Source organism: Camelus dromedarius, chromosome 15 (genome assembly GCF_036321535.1).
Source record: "Camelus dromedarius isolate mCamDro1 chromosome 15, mCamDro1.pat, whole genome shotgun sequence".
In the NCBI taxonomy this organism is placed as follows: Eukaryota; Metazoa; Chordata; class Mammalia; order Artiodactyla; family Camelidae; genus Camelus; species Camelus dromedarius.
Genome location: NC_087450.1, coordinates 9041480 through 9068204, shown reverse-complemented (window position 1 = coordinate 9068204; position 26725 = coordinate 9041480). Strand labels below are relative to the sequence as shown.

The following is a 26725-nucleotide window of genomic DNA, read 5'->3' as shown; positions in this document are numbered from 1 at the left end:
ACAGATACGGAAATTGGAGTTTTGGAGCAGTCTTTGCAAACCCGCCACTCAGGGTCCTGGAGCGGCATGGCCAGCCCAGTTAACGAGCTAGAACCCCCACCTACACCTGGGTCTAGCTCCGCCTCTATCTGGGTTGGACTTCTCTCTTTAGTCCCGCCTCCACGCAACCCCTATTGGTTGGAGGAGAAAATCGTCCAGCTCATTGGTACTTTCTTGAAGGGGCGGTGACGGGTTGCGTTCGGTCCGGCAGCCGCAAGCCGAACCGCACCGAGGAGAGCCGAGTGGGGCCGAGGCTGGCGGCGCCGCGGCTCTGAGCGGAGTCTACCGGGCTCGCCACACCCCGGCGGCCAGGCGGTGGCAAAGATGACAGTCTCTGCCGCGCGGCCACGCCCGGACCCTGGGCCGGCCCCGGTGCCGCCCTTCCCGCTCCTGCTGCTGCTGCTGCTGCTGCTGCTGCTGCTGGCGGTGCTGAGCGGCCCGGTGTCTGGCCGCGTGCCCCGCTCTGTGCCCAGGACCTCGCTTCCTATCTCTGGTAAGGCGCGGGCGCCCTCGCCCTTAGCCCTGCGCCCCGCGCCCAGACCCTGCTTGCAGGTACCCAGACCTGCCTGCGCTCCCCGTCTGGGCAGTCGCATCCTCACAGGTCGGCTCACGGCGTCCCGCGCCGCCCACGCCGGCCACGCCCGGCCCGGATGCGGGCGGGACCCCCACGTGGTGCTGCTCCACCCGGCCCAGGCCTCGCGACTCGGTTCCCGCGACACGCCCAGGCGGCTCCCGCGGCCCCGTATTCACGGAACCGCAGCAGAGTTAAGCCCCTCCCCGTGCACACGCGGACACTGAGGCCCAGGGAGAGGACGGGGGTTGCTGGAAGTCGTCCATTTCGAAGTTCCCTCTCCCTTAGTCCCCTCATCCCTCACATGCACCTGTGTCCATCAAGCCAGACTGACATCCACTCTGCTGTCAAACCTATAGGTCTTTCATACAGCTGCAAACACCCATCCTTACTATTACCAGCCTAGAATTTCCATCTGCCCACTTCTCAAATTCATTAGTTCTAATCTCCTCCAAGCCTTCTGCCTTGCTCACAGCCCTAATGTCCTTAGCCCACTCCCCAGTCTTCTCATCTCTGACACCAACTCCGGTTCTCCCGTGATTGGATGTACCATAACCCTCCTAATTTCCTCAGTTCCCTGCTCCCTCTGTCCATTCCCAAACTGAGTGTTGGAAAACCATTCAGTGAGATGACTTAAAATTATGTTTAAACAATTTTTTAAGTCCTCAGAAGGGAAAAAAGGAAGAGGGAGATGTCCCTTCAAAATATGTAAAAAAAGCTGGGGGATGCCACAATGTCAAAAGTGGTTATTGGAGTGATTCGCACTTAAAAGGCTCTTTGCCGAGGTGGGCACAAGTGGTGTTTTTCTCAGTGGGCATTAAGTGTTAGCACTGTGGGCAGGTGGAACCAGCGAAGCCAAGGGTACAACCTGTTGGCAAAAACTCACAACTGGGTAACTTAGAGCCTTCTAAACTACTTCTGTCCCTATTGGCCAGTGACATATAGGGGTGCTATGAATCCAGAAGATACAGTTGTGGTCAGAGCCTGGGTTTCCGTTTGTGCTGGAACAGTAGCTGCAACATGGAGCTGAGGTTGCCAGGCTGGGTTGATACCCAGGAATCCGGAGAGGTCTATAGGACAAGGTGGGGCAGTTGGGTGGGTAAGTATGGGACAGAGTACAGATCCATACAGTATGGATCTGGGAGGATGGGGTGGGTGGGGCTCCATACATCACCACATCTAGGAAGTGCACGGCTGCTGGCCATGCTACCAGTCTTGAGGGCAGCTGAGCAGGTGAAGCAGGTAGAGCAGAGCTGTATTAATTCAGGTTTCCAGAGCCAGAGATTGAGCTAAGAAGTTAAATTCATGCTAGCTTGCTTGCTTACTTATTTATTTATTTACAGGGAGGGAAAGTAATTAGGTTTATTTATTTATTTACTTTTTCAATGGAGGTACTGGGGACCTCATGCATGCTAAGCATGCGCTCTACCACTTGAGCGATACTCTCCCCCCATGCTAGCTTGTTTCTTTTTGTATAATACTTAAATAGATAAGAGTTTTGAATGCTGAGATGGGTTTAGATTTGGCCCAAACAGAGCACATGCTTAAAGAAGGAAGAAAGGAACCGTTTGTGAAATATGTCGTATGTGTCAGATGCTTCTACATATGCTATCTCATTTAATTCTCAACAACGCTGGATGGTGGTGTTTACTGATGAGGAAAGTGATGCTCAGAAAGGGCAGGTTAACTTACTCAAGATCATACGTCTGGTAAGGGAAAGAGCCACAGGTGAACTTGGGCTGACCCAACTCCAAAGCACGGAACTCATGCCCACTGTGCCTCTCCACCTCTTCGGGTGGAACTGGGGTGAGATCAAGGGTGGGAGTGAGACAAAGGGTGGTGGCAGAGAGAGGAGATAGTCTCCTAATGTGTTGGTGAAGAGAGTGAAACATTTCCCCTCTAAGTAAAAAGAAGTTACTACTAAGTAGTGGTTTTTTTTTGAAAAAAAGGAAATTTAGAAAGTATTTGGACCTTCTATAGGTATTTTCAAATTATGTATCATGTTGTTATGAATAGAAATTACAGACTTACTATTTATGCCGCTATTTTAATAAAGTGCTCTATTTTTATAGAGAAAGCATACTTAACTGTATTGTGTGTGCTAAGTCCTCTGATGTCATCAGTTATGTATCTCTGGGGAAGTTAAATGGCTGGCCTGTCAAGGCTCTGTTTTTGCCCTTAAGGTTGCTAAATAAATATAGTACTTGGAAGAAAACAAAAACGGACCGCTTTGGCTTTACCCTTGCAGACTCCACCCTTATGAAGTGATGGCTGATATCACTCCTCACTTTGACTCTCTCTTCCTGCCAGAGGCTGACTCCTATCTCACCCGGTTCACCATCCCCCAGACATACAATTACTCTGTTCTCCTCGTGGATCCTGCTTCCCACACCCTTTACGTCGGCGCCCGGGACACCATCTTCGCTTTATCTCTGCCCTTTTCAGGGGAGAGACCCCGCAGGGTGAGAGATGAGAGAGGGGAGGACCTCAGATCACAGAGCATGTGATTAGATCCATGGTTTTATGGGATGTGTTGGGCGGGGGTGGGGGTTGTGACAGGAGGCAGAGTGTTGGTGAAAATAAGGGTAGGTCCTCAACCTCATCATCTTAGCCGAGGGTGATGGAGGGGGGCATGGTGATCAGGGAGGCTATGAGGGAGGGTCATGATAATGGGGAGGAGGCCACAGTGACCAGGTTTCAGGTGGCTGTGGGCAGAGGATGAACTAGAATCATTTTACTCTAGGGCAATAGTTTTCAAGTTTTTCTGACCCTCCGTTAGTAAGAAATATATGGTACATTTTGATCCAGTACACAAAGTGTGTACTGAAAGAGAAGTTTCTCAAAACAATATTTACTCTCCTGTATGTGATACACTCTGATGTATTCTGTTTCATCAAAAGTAATGTTACTTGACATTTCACAATTGATTTTATGACTCAGTGGGTAGAGACCTCCAGTTTGAAAAACAAAGCTCTGGGGTCAAGAGTTGGATGTATCTCTGAAGTTCCCAAATTGATGGAGGTTGTAGAGCTGTGTCACTGACCCTGACTTGGGAGGAACTGGGGGAGATCCTGGGGGAAATGGTCACTCCTTCTTCCTTAGATTGACTGGATCGTGCCTGAGGCCCACCGACAGAACTGTAGCAAGAAAGGCAAGAAGGAGGTAGGTATAAACCCCAGCCCTGTCCTGAGTGTCAGCTGAGGCCTTGGCCCAGCCCTGGCTCTGCGTCAGTCCCCCTGCCGTGCTCCCACCCAGTGGGCCCAGGCAGGGACTCTAACACCATGCCCCGAGCTGCATATCAACTGTCCTAACATTACCTCTCCTTGTACCTGCTGCTTCTGATTCTCTCTAACCATCTCTGACCCTCAGGACGAATGTCACAATTTTGTCCAGATTCTCGCCATTGCCAATGCTTCTCACCTCCTCACTTGTGGCACCTTCGCTTTTGATCCGAAGTGCGGGGTTATTGTGAGTGACGGGGGTGGGAGGCTGGGAGGGGTCTCCTGTGAGTGACTGTGACGGGGATCGTGCTTAAGGCAGCCCTTGTGCGTGATAAGCACTGGGGGTGAGGGATGTCCTCACAGGGTAGAGCCTTTGTCTGCCACTGAGGGGGGTGCGAAAAGGGCGGGGAGGGAGGCTGTCCTTAGAAGGTGAGGTATACAAAGTGTAAGGGGTCATAGTGGGACACTAGCTGGGCTGTGGAGAGGGTAAATCTGGGAGAAACTTCAGGGGCGGGTAACTCAGGTTTTCCATGCTTTGTCCAGGCAGCCTGCATCCATTTCTTAATCAGCACAGTCCGTACCTGTTTCTTCCTCCCATGTCGTGTAACTATCTTTCACCACCTCCTCTCACCCCTACTGTCAGCCCCATCCTGTGTGGGCTGTGACCCTTTGCTCTCATGGCTTTTGAGGTCACTGCTCTCTAATATAGCACCTGCTGGCCCCATACTCTGGATCTTGCCTTCACGGTGGGCACTCTGTTAACCATGTTTTCTCCTTGATCCTGTTCATTGCTGCTAAGGCCCTGGGCGTCTCCAGCCCCCCACCCAGGCAAGCTTGGGACATGGATACCCCTAATCACATCTAGGTTAGTCATGGCCTCAAAAGTCCCTGGGATTGGTGACATCTAAGGAATTGGTGACCCCTCAGCTTTCCCCAGCAGTTATCCAGCAGTCAGTCACTGTTCCTACAGCAGCGTGTATTTGTGACCAGGCCCTAGGATGAGTCACAAGCCTCACATGTCTTTCGTATCACCAGACACCTTTTTCTCCCTTTGTGCTAGGAATAGGAGGGGCTCCAGCAACTCCCTTTCCTGGCCCTGAGCCTCAGTGGTGGGTCTTGACTTGACCTACAGTCTGCAGTAATCCTTGCCACATGGATCTAGTCAGTGTGTACCTCCAGATTCCTCTTTGTGAAACAGCACCCTCATAGCTTTGTCTTAGAATGCTATAATTGTACAGGCTTGATCGCCTCAGTCAGTCCCTCTGGGCTGTCCTTGGAGTTAGCTGGGCTCATGTTGAGTTATTTTCATAATGCCGTTCATAGACTCCTGACTGGGGTATGGGTAGCTCCCTCATCCTGGAAAGCTTTCCTAGTTCAGGGTGGTGGTGAAAATCTCAATGTCCATTCAGGTAATGTTGAGGGTCTGGTTTTCCCATAGTCTCACGAAGCTCACAAAGTAGCTGTGGGACCGCCATTGCCACATTTGTCCTTTTCCCAGTGTGCACGGAATCAGGGAGCCCATGGGTACGAATAATGGAGCCATGGTTCACAGCCAATGCGATTACTCCAAGTTAGTTCCCGAGGGCCTTCTGTTTCTTCTTTGGCTCTCTGAGGTGGGGCCCTAACGATTGTTAGATAAGTGTCTAGACAGACAGTGTCCTGGACATACCTGTCAGGATTGGTGTGACTTGGACCCCTCTCCATTCTTGAGAACTATCAGCAACTGAGAGTGAAGCCAGGGGCCTATGTCTCGCACTCGTGTGACTTTTAATTCTTTCTCTGAACCCTCCTAGCTAGCAGGCTCATGAAATGAAGGAGCAACCTTTGGTCAAGGCTTGTTTGTAGGAGAATATAGGACACAGCTAACTACTGTGTTAGTCCTTCAAAATCCCAAGACTGCTCTCTGGACTTCTTGAAAGCTCTCTTCTGTTTTTATCTGTCTCATCCTGCCTCCTGGCAATCCCCATCTGCTTGAGCAAGTCCTTACCTCATCCTTAGAGCTGAACCTCTCATGTCCCAGACGAATGACTCTGAGACCACCTATAACTATTTTTTTTTTTTGAGACGATGTGTAACTATTATCTGAGACCTTTGACTAGCTGATCCAAACACAACAACTTGCTCAGAGTTGATGGCTCAGAGAACTAACGGTGCTTCCAAAAGGAAGTTCAAGCATATAGGACCTACCAACTCCAGCAACATGGAGAACTGCCCTTCAGTGACAGCGCATCAGACCCTGGAGGGAAATTTTTTAATTCATTTTGTAGAGGGAGCTCCAGCAGTTAACAGAAAAATGTTAGACTTACAACCACAGCACCAACAACAATAAGACTTGCCATTCAATTGAGTGTCCACTCTGTCACAGGCTTGGTGGTAAATACTCTACATTCACAGTTGAGTTTAATTCTTACCAATCACATCATGATACTTATTTATTATGATAGTGATGATACACCATGATAGTATTTATTTCCATTTTGCAGGCCATGAAACAGAAGTTCTGAAAAGTTAGGTAAAAGTCTGAGATGTACAGCTGGCAGAGGCAGAGCCAAGATTCAAACCCAGGTGTGTCTGGCTCTGCTCCACTACCCTGGAATCTAGAAGACCTTTGCTGGCTTCAATTTCTTGTGACATTTGATCTGTTTCATGTAACAGGGACAATCTTTTTTTTTTTTTTAACCCCCTAACCACTTGGGAACGGTCCTTCATGTGCCTTGCACCCTTCTTGGCCAAGTTCAAAGGATGGGTTCCAACCCTGCCTTCCTACATAGCTCTGGCTTTCAACTTGAGGGACTTGCCTTCACCACAACTGGTGTTGATAGGACTGTGCTGACTGATGCAATGGTTGTATAATGAAGAATCTTAACATTGAGATAGAGAATGTAATAGAGGGGTCTTACCCCTTTAAGACCCTAATTAAATATCGCTTTGACCGTACAGTAGTGATAGCCTATGTAGTTAATAGGCTCACTTGCTCCAAGGCTATGAACCTGAATAACACGATGATGCCATTTGGGGAAACTGGAAGAGGACGAGCTTTGACATGTTGAGTTTCAAGGGGCTGGTAGGTCATCTCTGTGAGGAAGTCCAGCAATCAAGTTTGGAAGACATCAGACTAGGAGAGTTTGGGGAATGATCTGCATAGAAAGTCTGGCTGGAAATGTAAAAATGAACGAGATCTTTAAAGTGTATGTGAAAAGGAGTAAGGACGCACGGTGAGAGGCTAGAAAGGAAAAGAGAAACAACCAAAGGAGATAAAGAGACAACAGCCAGGAGGAGGGACTCCAGGAGGGGAGAATTTCAAGAGAGTTAAGAAATAGAATATTGCAAGGAGGGAAGTGAATCAAAAGTACCCAATGGTGCATGAAGATGGAAGAGAATGAGAACTGAGAAAAAGCTCGTTCTTTTTAAGTCCTTAGTGAAACATGAGGGAGTCGTTTCAGGCATAGAGATGGGAAAAACGTACTTGGTTTTCTAGGAATAATAGGATTCCAGGTTTGGTTAGAAGAAAGAGTTCATTTTTTGAGGTATTGGAAAATAAGCAGTTTGCACTAAAGAGGCAATAGTGAGCCATTTTCGTCTTTCTCTGGCTTGAGCACTTATCAAGGCAGTGACCGATAGTGTAGGAATGTTAACCTTGGGTGGGAGTCTTGTAGTTTAGGTGAGAGATAAGACAGGCTTCAGCAGTGGGACATACGCCATGCCCAGAGTGCCCAAACATCTTGGTCATCTCTCACTGAACTGCCATCTGTCTCCTTAGGCTGGAGTGATCCCACTGCCACACTGGGGAGGAGATTGTGCTTCTGTGGGGTCCTCCATTCCAGAAGATTCTTGACCTAGTATTCTTTTGGAGGGGGACTCAGATAACATCCAATTCTAACAGGCCTTCTTCCAGGCTCTTTTAGTAACACAAAACCATGTTTGCCAAGTACAGCAGGTAGAGAGCAGTCAGAGCGGGCCAGGGTGCCGAGGGGGCGGAGAGCTCCGCTGCTGGTCTCCAGCTGCCGTCACAGTGGTTAGGCCTCAGCAGCACCATGCCCCACCCTAGTTTGTGAACTGGAAATATCACGCCTGGCACTTCCATGCCGTAACTCTGACCCCTAACTGGCCACAATTAACTTCCCTGTCAGTCCAGGTTAAAATCTGGATTTTCATTTTTTCATGCTATCTTGAAGCCTCTTTTAGTGCTGGATGCTCAGTTAAGAAAGGTAACATCTGGCTGGCTCTGGTGGAACTCTCACACCACCCCCTGCCTCAGTACCTCTGGAGTCCCTGACTGAGGAAGACACTTCCTTGCCAAAGCCTCAAATTCTGACCTGACCTTCAGGTCTTCACGGACTTTACAGATGCTTTTCCTTGCTTCTGTGTATCCTTGATTCTGGTTCTGTCTTTTATTCATGGGGTGGGAGCAGGGGAAGGGTGGCCCTTCTCTCTAGACCCATGGGCTTCAGATAGTCCTCCCCATCTGAAGTGCTTTATATAGAAATGCCTATGATATAAAGCACTTTCTTTACCCTTCCCAAGTGCTCTGGCCCTTGGGAGGCCTGCTGTCTCCCCTGGTCCTCCTTGTCCTGCAGCACATCCTCAGGCAATCTGCAGACCATACAGTTCGGCATTTCAGAGGAAAGATCTGCCTTTCAGCCTCTCAGTGTCTTCTAGGGTAATCGTAGGTATAGCCTTCATCAGAGCACATGGGGGTTGGGTGCCACGGGAGTTGAGGGAAGAGAAATAAACTGAAAAGAGGGATGGCAGAGATGGGAAATGAAGTTGTGGGTGGGGGAGCCCGGATCAGCAGACTGGGAATATGGGAATGGTAGTGGGGGCGCGGGGGGAGGGGAATGGAATTGGGTTTGTTCTTCATCTGACCATCTTTGTAATTCTCACCATGAACCTCCCCATGACCTCTAAACCAATTGCCCCCTTCTGGTCTGTAGGATGTGTCCAGTTTCCAGGAGGTGGAAAGACTTGAGAGTGGCCGGGGGAAATGCCCTTTTGAGCCAGCTCAGCGGTCAGCAGCTGTAATGGCTGGTGAGTGGGGAGAGACAAGAGCCTTGCTGTAATTGCCTCCTTCCCACCCCTCCTATTGGAATTTCTGTGTCCTTTCTTCCCTTTCCTCGGAATGTCTATTATTCCCACATCTCTTTCTAGCCTTCCCTGTTCTTCCCAGAGCGCTTGTGACCGCCTGCTTCCCCCTCCCCAGAGTATCATTTCCCTTGCATCTCTAGAGTGAACGCTTCCTCTGTTAACCTCATTTCTTTTAGTCATTTTTTTCCTGTTTATAAGAGGAATCTACTACTATGCATATTGTAATAAATTTGCAAAAAGTGTAAAGAAGGACATAAGAAGTCTTTTAGAACAGTAGGGTCCAAAAGAACTTTATATGACCATGGAATTGTTCTGTATCTTTGCTGTCTAATACGGTAGCCACTAGTAACGTGTAGTTGGTTACTGAGCCCTTGAGATATGACTAGTGCCACTGAAGGAAAAATATTAAATTTTACGTATAATTTTAATTTGAACGTAAACAGCCATTTGCGTCTAGTAGCTACCATATCAGCATGGTTCTAGAGGATCCCTACTCTGAAAACCACTGCTAATATTTTAGGTATTTCCTTCTAGCTTTTTTAACGTGTGTGTGCATGTGGATATGTACTCATGCATGTGTGTTTGGCTGACCAGTCCTTTGTTGCTCAGAGGAATCAGTAATGACTATTAAATAAATTGCTACTATTATTTCCTTTGAACAAGCTATACCTACACAGTTGCTCAGGTGCTGAATGGTTCTGTCACAGGTTGTGCCTAAACTTTTCCTGAAGAATGACTGCCTAATTCCTTGGTAGCAGGAGCTGTTTTGTGTGCCACATAGTCTGTATTTTTGTTTAGACCACTCCACACACTCTCCAGATTCAGGGAGAATCCAGCCATTCTTCCCATGATAGTGCAAAAAAAGCAGGTTAATAGAATGAGTGTGTGTTTCATGAACTTGTAAATGTCATGCAACATGGATACAGTTTTGAGTACTGTCATGTAACTTTATATCATAGGCATTTCTATATAATTAAAAAATTCTTTAGTGGGGAGGGTGTAGTTCAAATGGTAGAGTGCATGCTTAGCATGCACAAGGTCCTGGGTTCAATTCCCAGTACTTCCTCCAAAGATAAATAAACCTAATTACCTACCCCCACATCAAAAAAAGAAAAAAATACAATTTACAAAAGTATCCCTCAGAAGGATAAAAAAAATAAAGATTCTTTGTAGATGAAAATTTTACTGACACCATACTACTCATCCTCTGCGCATACCATAATTTAATTAAGGAATTCTAAATCATGTACATTTATTTTCAAGTTTATTTAGTTTACTTCAAAGTTTTTGCTATTGTCTGCAACACTGTAATGCACATTTTTGTCCATAAATTTTTATCCTCACTTTAGACTGTGTCCTTAAGGCTCCTGGATCACTCTACTAAAGGGTGTGAGTATTTTATGGCTCATTATCTGTTGCTAATTGAGTTTTTAGAAAGGGTATACAAATTTATACCCTAAATCAGCAGTGAATGCGAGTTTTTTTCTCACATAAAGTTCACCACACTGTAGTATTCTCATTAAATTTATTTTCTGCTAATTTGAAGCTAAAAATGGCACCTTGTTTAGATTTACATGTCTTTGACTATTAGCAAAGTTGAGCTTTTTTTGTGTTTTAGCATCTATTTTTATTTCTTCTTTGGTCAGTCCTCTGCTCATGTTCTTGGGCCGATCCTCAGGTAAGATATTCGTGTTCCAATCTACATTTTTTTCTTTGTGATTATATTTTTTAAGCTAAATCCTTCTTCAGTTAGAGAGCAGATAAGATTTTTCTTCTTAAAAAATTTTCCCCTAAAAGAATTTCTATATGTGCAATTGAATCATTATGCTGTGCACCAGAAACTAACACAACATTGTAAATCAACTATATTTCAACAACAACAACAGAATTTTCCCCCCGAACATTTAATTCTTTGATCTATTTGGAACTTGTTTTGATAAATGGCATGAGAAGGGAATCCAAATTGATTTTCTCCAGCTAGCTAATCAGTTGACTTAGCATCATTCATCATACTGTTTCTCCTTTCATCACTAAAGTTCCTGCGAACTTTATCATAAAGTTAATTTTTACCAATACTTTTGGACAATATTTGATGGGAAACAGAACTCGGGCTAAAAGATCTAACAATGAAACTGTTTTCTTATGCATGACTTCATTTGTAGGAAAAGTCTTAAAAGCTATACGAATTAAATCACTCATTGAGTCAGTGATTTACCTTTTCTAAAATGCAATGAAATAACAACTTTGGAAAATGAACATAGAGTATATAGCTAGTAGATACAATATTTGGGTTGTCATTTTTATTATTCATCTGCAGTTGAAATCAATGAGAACTTGTTTATACTCATACATATCTGAATAAGAGTTTAGTTAATAGTTTATCTTTCTTGGCTTTTTATCAAGCATTTTGGGCAAAACTCTGAGCCAGTCATTAGGCTCATTAAGAAAGATTTCTCAGTTTTAGCAACTGTGAATGTCTCTTGATACTGTATAATTGTTAATCAACAAAATGACTTCTCAATGGCAACAATCTAAAATAATTAACTTTTTTTTTGTTTCAAGCAGTAATCTTGAAGTATATTTAACCCTCTGTGTGTATTTTGTCTGCGTTGCACTCAGCAGTTGGATTCACGTTAGCTTGTAGTCTATGGATATAAATTTCATAAATAAGATCATATTTAACAAAGAACATTTTCAAAGAGATTTCAAGTCTTTTTTTTTCTTTCCCCAAGATAATGAAATTCAGTGTTGCCTTTCAGCTGATGATTGATGGAGGTGATAAGAAATCACTTTCTAATAGTTTAGAATGACTAGCTCAAGACAGTTAACATAGAACCTCCATGGCTTTTTCTGTCTCAGATCCAAATAATAGCCTATATCAATATTACAAGTTTTCCTCTGCAGTTCTTGAGAGGGCTATGATTTATATTTTTTCTTGGTGAGACATAAGTGCCAGTGTTTAGTTGGAGCTTCCAGTGTTGATCCATTATCCCTCTGTTTTGAAAATAGCAGTATAGGAAATCCTGGCGACATTATTTAAGAATTAGAATCAAAATTCCCAGTTCAGATCTATACAGCTGTCCTTAAGGATAATGGAGGTATTTTGAGATAAAAAGAGCTTTTAGTAATGAAAATATTAGAATATAATATTAGAATATAAAAGCAGGAACATTTTTTACTTTAAATTATGAAAATTGCAATGTGCATTATAGAAAATTGAGAAAATATAGAAATATATAAAGAAGAAAGTGAAAAGTTGACTGTAATTCAGTCATCACCAGGTAGCCACTGTTATTATTTTGGAGTGTTTTCTTACACTCTTGTGTGTATTTGTAATAAGCTGGAATTATCACATGTACTTCACTTACTATTGTATGCTGAACATTTTCTCATCATAGGAATTTAATTATTCAAACATGATTTTTAGTGATGACTTTCTCTTTCATCATATGGATGGAGCACAATTATTTAATTACTCCCATATATACATTCAGATTTTAAAATAATTTCTTTTATAAATAATGTTGCAGAAGGAATCCTTTAACATAAGTGTTTATGTAAATCCTTTACATGAATGTAATCACCTGCATGAATTAATCCAAAAAGCAGGAGTGCTGGGCCAAAGGATGTAAAAGATTTTTATCATGCTTGATGGTCTTGGCCAAACTGCTCTCCAGTTAGTCCTGCCAGCAGTGGTGAGAGGGCCTGTTTCATTATACCCTGTCAGTCCCTAAAAATATAGTTAATAAACATACAACAGTGCCTTCCTCCAAAGTCCAATCTGATGCTTTTGATTTGCATTTCAATTAGTGAGAGTGAACAGCTTTTCACGTGTTTATTGGTCTTGGATTTCTTTAGGAAAAAGCCCCAGAAATCTTGTCTTCAAATATAACATTAATCTTAGAGAAGATTAACAAAATGATCTCAAGGTCTCTATTTGAAGTATTCCAGTTTGGAAAAATTCAGATGTTTTGACAGTAACATTCACAGGAGCCCAAGGACGTTTGCAGTTCCTTCTCAGTCTTCCTTGTAGGATTTTTGTCTTCTGCTCATCCTTTCAGTTTTGGGGCTCCACCCAAGATCCTCTTCTCTCGCATTCTGTGTAATTGGGACGTCAGCCAGCCCCAGGGGTTCTGTGTCCACTGTATTTTGATACTTCTCATCCATTATCTGGAGCTACAGACCTCACATTCAGCTGCTTTCCAGACATCTCCACTTCGGTGTACCACAGGAATCTCAAAATCAGCATATCTCAAACTGAGCTCCCCTAGACCTTCTCCTCCACCAGTGTACCCTCCTGTGAGTGCACAGTGCCAGGACCCAAGGTCCCAAGCTGGAGACAGTGATCAGTTATCTTTGGTCCTCCCTATCACACCCAGTAATAAATTGGGCTTTTATCAAGAACAGAAGAAGGGGGCTTTTGCTCTTTCTCTTTGACAGCCCATCTTGTGTTTTCATTGTCTCCTTTTGGACTGATTGCGTCTTGTGATTATTGCATCCGTCCTGGAGTATTGCATGTGTTCCCAGTGCACTAGGGTGTTGCCAGCATTTTAGGGTCAAGCTTTTCCCTAAAATCCATGTGTGTGTGCCCCAATACTAGCATTCACACACCCAAACAAGATAGTTATAGGAATCCTATATGGCCAGCAGTGGAAAAGGCAGAGTAAACGCTGCGTCTCCAATGATCTATAATTATGTCCTGGTAATAGGCTGTTTAAAAAGAAAAAGGATATATACAGCTGGCATAATCCTTAGACAAGGAAATGGAGACTATTAGGGCAGGAGCTGTCTTTCCTGTGAAGCTCTGACTGTGAGAAGAAAAAGGAGTAGAGGAAGGAAGGCAAGGTCATGTTTAAAACCCTCTTTTTAAAGCAAGTAAATGGCACTTGCTATTGTAAACCTTGTGTGAAAGTGAGCCTTTTGTTACCAGAGTGAAAATTTGAACCCCCCAGCGTTTAGTGAAATAGTCACCATCATGGCTCATATCCAAGCCTGTCTGTGTTGGGTTGTTAACATATGTGGGAGGCCTTCATTCACAGGCTCTACCTCTGAGCAGGTAGAGGTCTGTTTCCACACATAATTGTGATTTTTCTTTGGCTGTGATTCTTCATCTTGGTGGCTTTCAATCTTTTTATTTTTCCTCTTTTATTTCCAAAATGCAAGTGTCTTAATTTGGAAGGTTCTAAAAAGGAAAGATGCTAACTACAAAAAAAAAAAAAAAAATCAGTGCATATAAAAAAGTACAAAGAACATGAAAATCACTTGTAATTTCATTAGTCAGAAACAAACATCAGTAGCACTGTAGAGCTGTAGCTCCTTCAGTCTTCCCTGTGCCTGCAGACATACATACATATTTTTAAAAATTGGGTTGAATTATGCCTGATGTTTTTTTCTAACCAGCTTGTTCGCTGAGCTTGACACCGTGGGCGTCGCTCTCTTTTACACATCCGCTTTTGCCAACAGCAGGTGTGTGTTTCATGTTTTCTGGCTTGATCTATTCAGTAATAATTTGCCAAACAGTTGCACATACAGGGATATTTTATTATATGAACAGTGCAACAGAATATGTGAAATTGACTGTCATTGATCCCTGAGAACGTTTTGGGACTTTACCTCCGTCCACCACTAGGTCCTTGCATGGTTATCTGTGGTCCTTTCCATGTTTCTAGAATATTTATGACTCCCCCCACCCCCTGCCTAAACACACCAAGTAATGCTTCCAAAATATACATAACTGTCTCCTCCACCACATTTCCCCCATTTTCAGGGTATCCATGGCACAGCTTCTGTCAGAGTTTTGCTTTTAGAGTGTTTTGTGTATGACACCTTTTTAGGGAAAGTTTTCATTACAGTTCTGGCTTCTATATCAACTTTTCCCCCCTGGAGCTAAGGGTTGCCTCATTTGTTGCTCTGTTTGCTGCCAGAACCTTTGCCCCAAACCTGATTTTTTTCCCCCCTCATGAAATACCTGGAAGGGAATGGGATGTCATTTTATGGTTGTCCCCTGTTGCAGAAAAGTGTGTCATAGCTCAGTGTTACAGCTTAGTGTTACAACTCAGTTGTGACAGCAACCTGGATCCGTCGAGAGACCAAGCAGCACTCGGAGAGTTGGAGAATTCAGGTTTATTATGCCAGTGGACCCAAGGGAGTTAACACTCCAAGCTCTGGACCCCATTTGTAGGCTTACAGAGGCCTTTATAGGCTGCCAGTTTTACACTTTGCAACACCATATGCAAATAAGGTATAACAAGTTAACTAATTAGGAACAAGCTTTGTAGAAATGGACCAATCAGGAGGGAAAGAAATAACCAATCAGGAGTGAGCTCCATGCAAATGAAGTACTTCAAATGGACCAATCAGGAGTGAGCTCAGGAAACCAGTAGAATTCTAGGGGTAAGTTCCAGTTTCCTAGAAGTAAGCTGCCTCAGAGGCAAAAAGTGAGATAGAGCCTCTGGGCCAGGGAATCGGATGGTCCTGGCAGGAGGTAGTGGCCCTGCCTGGGGGTCCTGCCAGTCTTTTCCATGGGGCTTCCCACCTTACCCCCTCCCCACCTATGGCAGCAGATCAAGCCTATGGCCCCGTATGGTTCATAAGGAGCTGCAACTAACATGTATTGAATGGCAGCCATGTGCCAGGCCCTGCCTGGGGTGGCCTCCTTAGCTCCCCTCTGAGTGGAAGGTGGTGGGCTCCTCAGTCTGCATTTGAGGAACTCAGGGCTTAGGAAAGTTAACTTGCCTAAGATCTTACTAGTAGTAAGTGTGCAGACCCAAGCCTTCCTGGCCCCAAAGTGCTTGGATTCTTTTCACAAACCCAAGTCTCTCCTCCCTACCCTGTAAGGAAGGGTTCTAATCTTTCCCTGTTGCCCTCAGAGGTCTCCTGGCCCTTTTTGCTCTGCATTAAAGTGTTTTCAAAGTATCAGTGGTTATCTTTTCAATGCCTGAGACATGCAGCGCCACTCAAGCTTCTGTGACCCCGGGCCCCCCCACAGAGGCCCTGCTCACTGCTGCTTCAGCGCACGTGCCCTCAGGGTCCTGCTGGGGTTCCCAAGCAAGGAAAGGCTCCTCCAGCCTCTCTGGCTCGATCTTCTCTGAGTTGCCTTCAAATGGTGGTGCCTCAGGGCTCTCTTCTCGATTTCCTTTCTCCCTGGCCGTCAGGACTACCAAGCTGCCTGACTCTGGCCCTGCTGCCTGTGTTGCCCACACCTTTCTGTTTGATTGCCTTCCAGTATCTCCAACCAGGTGTCCTGAAGGTGCTTCACCCTTAGTGTGTCCAACAACTGAACTCACCTCTCTCCAGCCACCTCCTTTCTGAGCCTTTTACCATTTCTTCACGTGGTTCATAGCATCACCATCTACTGTCATCCATCTTCTAAATGGAAACCTTATAGGCGTTATTTTACTCCATTCTTTCACATCTCATACTCAGTCGATTTTCAAATCTTGTTAATGGGCTCTGCCTCTGAAATAGCCCCCCAATCCATCCCCCTTTCTCTCTCTGCCAGTGCCTTAGTTCAGGCCCTCCGTTCTTGCCTGGACTGTGTGAAGGGCCTTGTAACTAGCACTGTCTTCTTAAAAACCAAAACTATTAGCGTCACTCCTCCTCAAGAAAAATCTCCATTTGATTCTCACCTTTAGGCTACAGTGCACATTTCCCTGGCAGAGCAGGCTCATCACTGTGGGGTGCCTGTCTCTGCCCCTCCGGCTCATCTCTGCTCGCTTGCCCTGCAGCCCCTGAGCCCTGCCAGAGCTTCAGCCATGGGGGGTCCCCACATCCCTGAACACGGCTCCCCTCTTCTGAAGTCCTGCCCGGCATATCGCTCATTCTTCAGACCCAGCTCAGACGTTATCTCTGAGATGCTGCTCCCCCAGTGAGATGTGCCTGGGTGCTCTGTGCTCCTGCACACATCTGAGTCCATGCCACCTGGTGTCTGATTCCAGTTTGTCTTCCAGACTCCAGTGGGAATTCTTGGGGGGGGGGGGCAGTGACATGCTTAGCACCCAGCAAGTGCCTTTTATGTAACGGGTGATGAAGGAATGCTTCTCTGTTCTCTCCAGAGTCCCTGTGATACTCAGAACTCCACCAGGGGATCTGTGACCTTTTATTGCCCCTGCGTGACTTTCTCCACTCACATCCGAGCCCTTGGCCTTGTTACTCAGAGTGGCTCTGGTCCTCTGGCATTCAGCCCACAGAGCTGCAGCTGCCCTTCCTTCCCAGAGTGCCTGTGATCCCCTATCTTCTCCAATCCCTGCCTTCCCTAGAGCACTTCTGTCCCCCAGCTGAACCAGGAGAGGATCTGATCCTCGTTGCTTCCCGCGGCTGGCAGCGGGACATGCAGTGATCCTTTAGGTTGGTATTTCTCAAAGTGAGCTCTTGAACCACCCATGTCAGGGTAATTCCAACTGCTTGTTTGAAATGTAGCTCTTGGGCCACACCCCCAACCCTACTGAGTGAGCATTGCTGGGCCCAGGGCCCAGGAATCTGCATTTGGATCAGTTCCTGAAGTGATGCTAACATACCCTAAAGCTGTGACTTGTTCCACGGCCGCACACACCCACTGACCCTCAGAAGTTTACACAGCGGGAGAACTCCAGTGAGATGGGAACGTGCCGCAGAGCAAACCCTTCCTGAAAAATTACCGTGTAATTAGCATATTACAGGATAGAGAAGGCCTTAAAAATAACAAGAAACAGACCAACAACAAAAAATCTCTCAGTTTCCACAGGGACTGGTTCCTGGTTCCCTTTACTGCCCTGTAGCCCTTTGTTTAAGGGAGGGAGTGGCCGTCATGCTTAGCATTGCCTGCGATTTCTTACCCCCGCTGTGCTCCCTGCTCGGCCTGCGACCCCTTCTGCTTCCTCAGTGAGTCTCTGACAGTCCCTCTCCATCCTGTCGCCCTTGCAGGGGGCGTCCTCTACACGGCCACTGTGAAAAACTACTTGGGGACCCAGTCGATCATCTCCCGGGCTGTGGGTCGTGCTGAGGACTGGATTCGCACAGAGACCTTGCCATCCTGGCTTAACGGTGGGGAGAGGAGGGAGTGCTGGCTATCTGGGGACACAGTGGGTGGCGGCTGGGTGGCCCCAGGCTGTGTCTGTGGAATCTGAGGCCACTGGTCTCCCCAGCCCCAGCCTTTGCTGCAGCCGTGGCCTTGAGCCCAGCCGAGTGGGGGGATGAAGACGGAGACGATGAAATCTACTTCTTCTTTACGGAGATTTCCCGAGCGTTTGACTCATACGAGCACTTTAAGGTCCCGAGGGTGGCCCGTGTGTGCGCGGTGAGGCTCTGACCCCAGCTGTCTGTCCTGTTTGCTCTGCTGCCTGTTGTCCTGTCTTTCCCTCTCTGGGTCTCTGTCTTTGCATCTGTCCCCTGTCTCCCTTTTTGCTGGGCCTTGGCTACTTTTCTGGGAGCCTGAGGAATGTGGGGAAGGACTCTGGCCTCTTTTACCCCCGTAATTACCCTTGTGACACTGTCCCCAGGAGGTAGTGCAGAGGTTAAAGGCAGGAACTGTAGACAGACAGACGTGGGTTCAGGTCCGTGCCGCACTGCTGACTGCCTCTGTGACTGGGCAGCATCCTTACAGACGAGGGTGTTAATGACGCCTAGCTCTGAGGGCTGTTTTGAGGACTAAATGAGGTAAATTATGTAAAGCACGAGGTACAGTAATTCATAAGTGCACAGTGAACTTAGTCACCATCATTGTTGTCGCCCTGTCCTCCTCAGTTACTCTGTCTGTGTCTCTGCCCTGCATGCATAGACAGATGTCCTGTGTGTCTGTCTCCCTCTTTGTCTGTCTGGGGGAACGTGTGTTGGTCTCCGCAGTCCTCCTCCAGTGTTGGTCTTCTAAAGAGAACTCCCATGTGCTTGTTACTCCAGGGGGATCTTGGGGGCCGGAAGACTCTCCAGCAGAAGTGGACGACTTTTCTGAAGGCCGACCTGCTGTGTCCAGGGCCTGAGCATGGCCAGGCCGCCAGCGTCCTGCAGGACATGGCCATTCTTCGACCTGTGCACGGAGGAGGGACCCCCATCTTTTACGGCATCTTTTCCTCCCAGTGGTGAGGGGTCCTGCTGTGGAGAGTTACAGGGTGGGCGACACCTGGGCTCGGTGGGGGCAAAGCTCTGTCCTCCGGAGTGGGGGGTGCTTCCCCGTGCCCTGGAGCATCTCTCGTGGGGCATCGCATTTGTCGGGGTGAGTTGCCTCCCCTAATTTCCTCCAAATATCTGGCTCGAACATGTGGCTGCCTCTTCTAGGGAAGGGGCTGCCATGTCTGCTGTGTGTGCCTTCCGCCCACAAGACATTCGGACGGTGCTGAATGGTTCCTTCAGAGAGCTGAGACATGACTGCAACAGGGGACTGCCCGTCATGGACAATGACGTGCCCCAGCCCAGACCCGGGGAGGTGAGGGGGCAGGGGACAGTTCCTTATCCCACGCGGTGCCTGAATTGCCCCTTTAGGACCAGGCCCATCTAAGCATCACAGACACTTCCCGGCCCCTGGGAAGCCTGGCTGTGCACCCTGTTTTCCCCCTAGTGCATCACCAACAACATGAAGCTCCAGCAGTTCAGCTCCTCGCTCTTCCTGCCTGACCGCGTGCTCACCTTCATCCGGGACCACCCACTCATGGACAAGCCAGTGTTTCCAGCGGATGGCCGCTCCCTTCTAGTCACTACAGATACGGCCTATCTCAGGCTCGTGGCCCACAGGGTGCCCAGCCTCTCAGGGAAAGAGTACGATGTGCTCTACCTGGGGACAGGTATGTGTCATGGCCAAGCAAGCTGCCCATCCAGTGCACACAGGCTCTTGTCACGGGGGCCCCATACATACAGGTGTCAGAGTCACAGGCACAGGGATGCTTGCATTACCACGTCTTGCCCCTTGCCTGCTTCCTAGGGGATGGACACCTCCACCGAGCAGTGCAGATCGGGGCCCAGCTCAGCGTCCTCGAGGATCTGGCCCTATTCCCAGAGCCGCAGCCAGTTGACAGTATGAAATTGTATCAAGTGAGTTGTAGCTTTCAGCAAATCTGCTGGGGAGACGGCCGAGTCCAGGGCCAGTCTGTGACCCTGAGGTCTGGGAGACCCAGTGCGTCCTTCTTCCCCACTCCCTTTCCATAGAACTGGCTCCTGATTGGCTCCCGAACTGAGGTGACGCAAGTGAACACAACCGACTGCGGCCGTCTCCAGAGCTGCTCGGAGTGCATCCTGGCCCAGGACCCTGTCTGCGCCTGGAGCTTCCGGCTGGATGCGTGTGTGGCCCATGCCGGGGAGCGTGGAGGGTGAGTGGCTGCGCTGCTCACTCGCCTGATGTCCCGGGGCTCCGGCCCACCCACGTCTGTCTGTGTTTCTCATCTGTTAATGCTGCCCTGTCTCTGTTTGTGTGTTTCTTAGGGTCTCTTGTGTATCCATCTGTCAGTCTGTGCTAACTTATCTGTCTGTCCATCTGGTGCTGTCTCATCAGTGTCCCCACCTCTCTGCTGGACCTGCCCTGGCTGTGTGATTGATTTCCACATGGTCATTCACTTCGTTTTCATTTTACAAGAGCTCTTAGAGGCATTTTCACAGCTGACAAATCCCTCCTTCCCTCCTTGAAATACGTGATCCTCTTGCCTCCGAGGACTCTGCGTTCTCCTGATTTTCCTCCCTACCTCACCAGTCTGTCTCCCTTACTGGTTCCTTTTCCATCCAGCTTTTTTTTTAATTTTTAATTTTTTATTGAAGTATAGTCAGTTTACAATGTTGTGTCAATTTCTGGTGTACAGCCCAATTCTTCAGTTGTACATAAATATACATATATTCGTTTCCATATTCTTTTTCACCGTAAGCTACTGCAAGATATTGAATATATTTCCCTGTGCTATACAGTATGCACTTGTTTATCTATTTTATATATACCTGTCAGTATCTGCAAATCTCGAACTCCCAGTTCATCCCTTCCCACCTCCTTCCCCCCTGGTAACCATAAGTGTGTTTTCTATATCTGTGAGTCTGTTTCTGTTTTATATATGAATCCAGCTCCTTCCTCAGGGTCCAGTCTTTACATTTTCACACATTCTGTGGATGATTCATTCCCCCTGTGTTCAGTACCAGCTGAGAGCTAGTGACAACCACGGATGCGTCCTGAGCTGAACTACTTTTCTGAAACAAAAAGTCATCTTACTGACCCTCTCAGAATTTTGATTAGCTTTTATAGAAAAGAAATTTTCTCTTTCTCTTAATAGAGAAATCTTTTAACAGAGAAGATTTCCAGAGAGATCTTGTGGTTGTGGACAGCCAGTTAACATTTCTTGGAAAGTCCCTGTGTTTCTTTTAAATCACCCCCACCAGACTTCTTCCTGATAGGCCTCAAGCAAATTTAATTCTCTGTAGTCTCCTAGAAGTATCTGTAGAATTTGACGTGGCAAGTGTCATGAGTGTAAGAGGTACTGGGGAAAAATTTAGTGATGAAGAGAATGTCGACAGATAATTCTTAAAGTGATTTATGAGATGATGGGGACTGTACCGGATGAGTGAACGTTCACTGGTGCTGAGGAGGGTGGAAGGGGATGCCGACACTGGATTGATCAAGCATTCTCTTCTTTATAGGCTGGTCCAAGACATAGAGTCAGCGGATGTCTCTTCTTTGTGTCCTAAAGAGCCCGGAGGTGCGTATGGTTTAGGGAAACGTGGGTGGAGTGGATGGAAAGGGCATAGAGTTGCCCTCTTTGGACCTACGTTAAAACCTGGATCCTGGAAGATATGGCAGCCAGTGACCCAGAGCCTTGCCCTCTTGAGGAATCCCCTTTTTACCTTTGTCCACCATGGCCCCTTCTCGTATCCGATATCGCCCCACATTTCTCTCCATCACACCCCTAGCCTGTATCCCCACCACCTTTTGTGCCTTTGCCGTCTCTGCAGAGCACCCAGTGGTGTTTGAAGTTCCTGTGGCTACCGCTGCTCATGTCGTCCTGCCATGTTCCCCAGGCTCAGCCTGGGCATCCTGCGTGTGGCACCAGCCCAGCGGAGTGACTGCACTCACCCCCCGGCGGGATGGGCTAGAGGTGGTGATATCCCCAGGGGCCATGGGCGCTTATGCCTGTGAATGTCAGGAGGGGGGGGCAGCCCGGGTGGTAGCCGCCTACAGCTTGGTGTGGGACAGCCGGCAGGGCCCCCCGAGCCAGGCTCACACAGTGGGGGCGGGACTGGCCGGCTTCTTCCTGGGGGCTCTCGTAGCATCGCTGACCCTCCTCCTGATCGGTCGGCGTCAGCAGCGCCAGAGACAGAGGGAGCTTCTGGCTAGAGACAAGGTGGGCTTGGACCTGGGGGTCCCGCCCTCTGGGACCACCAGCTACAGCCAGGACCCTCCCTCCCCTTCTCCTGAAGATGAGCGTCTGCCCCTGGCCCTGGCCAAGAGGGGCAGTGGCTTTGGTGGCTTCCCTCCACCCTTCCTGCTTGATCCTTGCCCAAGCCCAGCCCACATTCGGCTCACTGGGGCTCCTCTAGCCGCATGTGATGAAACGTCCATCTAGGGCCGGGCAGGTGACCACTAGTGCGTGAGTGACCACTAGAATGGAGTGACTGCTGGGACTCTGGGGGTCACTGGGCATGGACAACATGGTGTCTGAGTTCGCCTTGGCCCTTGAGTGGTCACGTGAACTTCACTGAGGTCTGCCCTCTCTGGGCCCGGACGGGCTCAGGGCCAGGCCTTTGGCTGACTCCCATGGGAGATCAGAACTGCTCTTACAGTAATTGGGACCTTTCCCACCCTTGTCCTCTAATCCCCCATGACCCCTTCAGCCCACTCTCTTGGGCCCACTAGTTTGGGGCTGGGGCCCAGGACATCGCTATGACTTTGCCTTCTGGTTGGGCCCTGGCCAGAAGGAGGAGCTGTGGAAGGGGCTGAGGGCTAATGTGTGCTGAGTCCTTTGCTGTTTCTCCCAGTTTATCTGATTCTTTGTGGGGAGCGCATGATCCCCAAACTGCAACATGGAATCTCTCTGATCTACTCCCCTGAGCTCTACTCCCAAACCAGTCCCCCTTCTTCTGTGAAAAAGCATGTGTAAATACATGGGTGTTCATAGGAGACCTGGCCACAAGTGCACGGGTGACCGGGCCCCTGCTCGGGCGTGTTCCCGGGGGGCTGACAGGGGCAGGTGGGAATGCGGGCACCACCTGCAGAACTCGATACCCTGTAGCCAGTGAAGGAACGGCTCTCCTTTCTAAAAGGAAACAAACCACTGCCCTGTGTCCATCACCTCCCACAACCATTCTGTTGAGTAGAGAAAAACTCCTGAAGTGACCTTCTGGGAAGGTGGGAAAGGACGTGATACGTGTGGCCCCATCCTTCTCTTTGTTTTTGCCTCCTGGCTGCCACCACTGCCATGCACAGCTCTCTTCCTCTGGCTGGACCCCTTCCCTTGGCTCCTATTTAGAATGTCGTGAAATTTATTGTCACTATCAGGGGATGACAGAAGGGGAACAGTCATAGGGAATACAAGCTACACAAAGACAGGTTTGTGTCAGTGACTTTACTCAGGTTGACACCCTTGCTCTAAAGCCGGAGTTCACCTGGGGTCCACGGACTCCTTGAAACCATATGCAAAATGCCTTCTGTACATGTGTGTCTGTATTTTTCTGGGGGTGGGGGGAGGGTTTGTGGCTCCCATCAGATTCTCAAGCCTTAATGGAGTTAAAGGACCACTGCTCCAAGGTCACCAGGTGTTGGCCAGGCTGAGGTGGTGCCACTGAGTGGCAGTTCTTCCTGCCCCACCACACCTGCCCTGTGGCCAGCCCCTGGATAGGCAGCCGCAGGACACCCTCTTGTGTCTCCACTCCCTAGAAGGTGGGCTCTGCACATATTTGAAGGCACTGTCAATTTGCACCAAACTTAAAGACGCCTTCCTGCTTCACGACTCCCAGATGTTCTGGGCTTCTGCTCAGTTCCAGTCTTGGCCCGTGTATGTGCCTCATTCATCCCTGGTCAGGGACCCCCTTGAGCTCCGTGAGTGGTCCAGCCTTTCCCAGTTGACCTTTTCAGCTCCACTTTCCTTGGCAGCAGCCTGTGAATTACTCGAGAGTCCCCTTGGTTCTGGATGATCAGTGGTTTTACCACTAATAAGTGTATGATCTTCGGCAAGTCATCTAACCTAGGACAACGGTTCACTCCTTTGTAAAGCGGGGATGATAACACCTACCTCAGGGTTGCTGCAAGGGTTAAATGAGAGAACGTGTAAACAATAAAGCACTGTCTATTTCAGCAGAGGCTGTTATTGTAAAAATTGGCCGGAATCATATAGCTTACCCCGTCTGATAGCCATGACACATGCAGTCACTTTAAGCCCCATTTGATGGGAGGGGGGGTCGTTGCCTCACACAGACGTCACGTCCTGGGTCATCTCTGGTCAGACCTTAGCTGCCAGTGTCTAGGTTTTGGGAGGTAGGGCCTGTGGGTTTTAGAACCCTCAGATGTGTCTGTTCTTAGTGACCTGGTTCGTCTTTTCATGCAGGCACGGAGGAAGGCTCCGTGTTCTTTGGTTTATCCTCACATCCCTCCACTCTCTTGAGGGGATGAGTCAGTTTCATTTTGGGAGAGGAAGGGGAAATGGGAGACTTTGGAGGGGCCCGGGGGCTCTGGGGAAGGAGTTTTCTAAGGAAAGGAGTGGGGAGACCAGATCACCGTGGATGTGGGGCATTTGGTCCCTGGACAGTGGCTCTGGTTGGAAGAAAATGGGATGAGGAAGGTAGGAAGACTGAGGAAGGATGGAAACAGGCTTGAAGGGAGGAGAGCCACATCTTAGGCTGTGGGAAGTTCAAGCCCTAAGAGAAGTGATAGCATGGAAGTGTGGAACCAAGGACAAAGGGTGAATAACCGACTGCATTATCTCTGGGCTGTGGCGGGTGGGGAGGTGGGTGGGATGGGGGAGGATCCATGGATAAGGGAGCTGAGGAAGGTGCAGGGTTTTTGCAGGTAGAGTTGTAAGGATTCTGGCAACCAGAGACCCGACTGGCTCTCATACCTCAAAGCAGCCAGCGGGAAGGTGGGGGATGGGGCTCTTGTTTGTGTTTAACTGCAGACGCTAAAGATTGCTCACTTACTGGTCCTCACTCTTAAATTCTCTGTTTTTTGGCTCTGGTCCCTGGGCCATAAATTGTGACTCTTAGCTTGTCACGCCTAAGAAGTGGTCTGCTGCCACCCACATGACCTTACTGAAAATAGAGCCAGACAGAGATGCTCACTGTTGGCTCTTAGGAACCAAGCAGATTCCACCACATCACTGGCCCTAACCCAACAGGAGGAAGACTCACATCCATTCCCAGGAGTCTCCTGGCTTCCCTCCCTTTCACCAGCAACCCCGCAAGGTGGCCCCAGTGATGGCAGGAAAACCTCCTTTTGCTATCTGCTGGGCCCTGTCCCTCCTGGCTACTCTGCTCCAGTCAGAGGGGGGCATTCATGGTTACAACAGACCATTCTTGGTCAACTACGCAGAGATCATGTCTCAAGGGTGTGGGGATGGGGCTTGCCTTTTTGGCTGTAGCCCAGCCAAAGCTGGAATTTTTAAAGATCCCTTTCACCAACTGGAGGAAAAACTAGCAATAAAATCAGTACGACATTTTTCTGCAGTTTTTAAATTCTCCCTTATAGGGCCCAGGGACAGACCTCTCTGTAACATGGCAATTTGTGTGGCCAGGAGACAGCAGCTGTGGTCCCAGAGCAGGCCATCTGGCTGGATGTAAAGCACCAGGTCCTGGCTGAGGGAGGGAAGGACAAGCACCTGAGAGAACAATCTAGCTCCCTGAGCATGTTAGGTGGAGCCAGGGGTGCTTGGTAGGGCCAAGATGAAAGGTCTTTCAGAGGGCTGCCACAGGTCCTGGGGACAAAAAAGTACAAAACAGGAACTCTCTCCCTTTCTTTTTCCCAAGGGTTCCCAGCCCACGGGACTGGTGTTTTTCCTAGACGCACCGGGCCTGGGGTTTAGGGCTGCAGATGAATCCAGATCTGCCCGCTGGTGGGCATGGTGCCCCTCACTTGTGTCAGAGTTGGCACCCCTCTCGTGGTCTCCAAGGCTTGGCAGCGCTGAGCCACAAGCTAGAGTCTCTCACCACCTGCACTTGGAACTATGACTGGGGCAGGAGGAGTCAGCAACTGATGCCGGATCCAAAGACCAGCCTGCCACCCGCCGCCAGCTTCAGGCAAGGCCCTCGGGTTGAGGAGGCTGCGAATAAAATCCTCCTGGGGCTGAGGTCCACTCCAAGGACTCTCTGAAGGTTACTGGTTGAGACTGATTAGACCTCCCTGATCAGAGGTGGAGGAAGAGAACTCATGGGAAAAGCCCAGCTTCAGGCCTTTGTAGGCTTGCTTCATATCTGTCAGGTGACGGGTTCTAACCTCCTTAGATGACTCGCTGGAATTCTCCCCTCCAAGCCCCAAAATGCAAAGACTTGGCATGCATTCTCAGCACTCTCCTTTTAAGACACGCTTAGTCATGGGTGTTAAGTAAGCTTCTATTCCTTCCTTCATAAGAAGTGAGGAGGCAGAGGTGGCCTTTCCCTGAGGAGAAGGTAGAGATGGCAGTTTTGTTCTTCAAGTGATAGAGAACTGTGCCCTGCCTCCATGCAGCTCCTCCAGAAGTGACCCAAACTCTGGTGGGATAGGGGGTATGGATGCTGGAGACAGTCATGGCCATGAAGACGTGGGGAGGTGTCCCCATGCTTTGGTGTGGAAGGATGGAGCTGCCTATCCTTTGTGTGGACTGGGATGGTCAGCTTCTCATCCACAGTTATAGGAACCAGAGTTTCTTCCCTTTGCTGGGAGCTGCACGAGTGCCCTGAATTCATA

The 26725-nt window shown here is 48.3% G+C and overlaps 1 protein-coding gene across 3 annotated transcripts; it reads left to right on the top strand.

Moving 5' to 3' along the window:
* Positions 1–220: 220 nt before the first annotated feature.
* On the top strand, positions 221–24145 carry SEMA4F (ssemaphorin 4F). Of its 3 annotated transcripts, XM_031467362.2 has the most exons (14): positions 223–532; positions 2921–3072; positions 3713–3772; positions 3980–4078; positions 8766–8859; positions 17818–17937; positions 18039–18190; positions 18790–18968; positions 19165–19312; positions 19445–19667; positions 19805–19914; positions 20029–20189; positions 21496–21554; positions 21808–24145. In XM_031467362.2, exons 1-14 carry the CDS (start codon positions 364–366, stop codon positions 22416–22418), a joined length of 2337 nt encoding a protein of 778 aa, XP_031323222.2. In that variant the 5' UTR covers positions 223–363; the 3' UTR covers positions 22419–24145. The 3 variants fall into 3 exon arrangements, with proteins under 3 accessions (XP_064350421.1, XP_031323222.2, XP_031323223.2); XM_031467363.2 differs by lacking the exon at positions 3980–4078 and having other exon boundaries at positions 224–532; XM_064494351.1 differs by lacking the exons at positions 3980–4078; positions 8766–8859; positions 17818–17937; positions 18039–18190 and having other exon boundaries at positions 221–532.
* The last annotated feature ends 2580 nt before the right edge of the window (positions 24146–26725 follow it).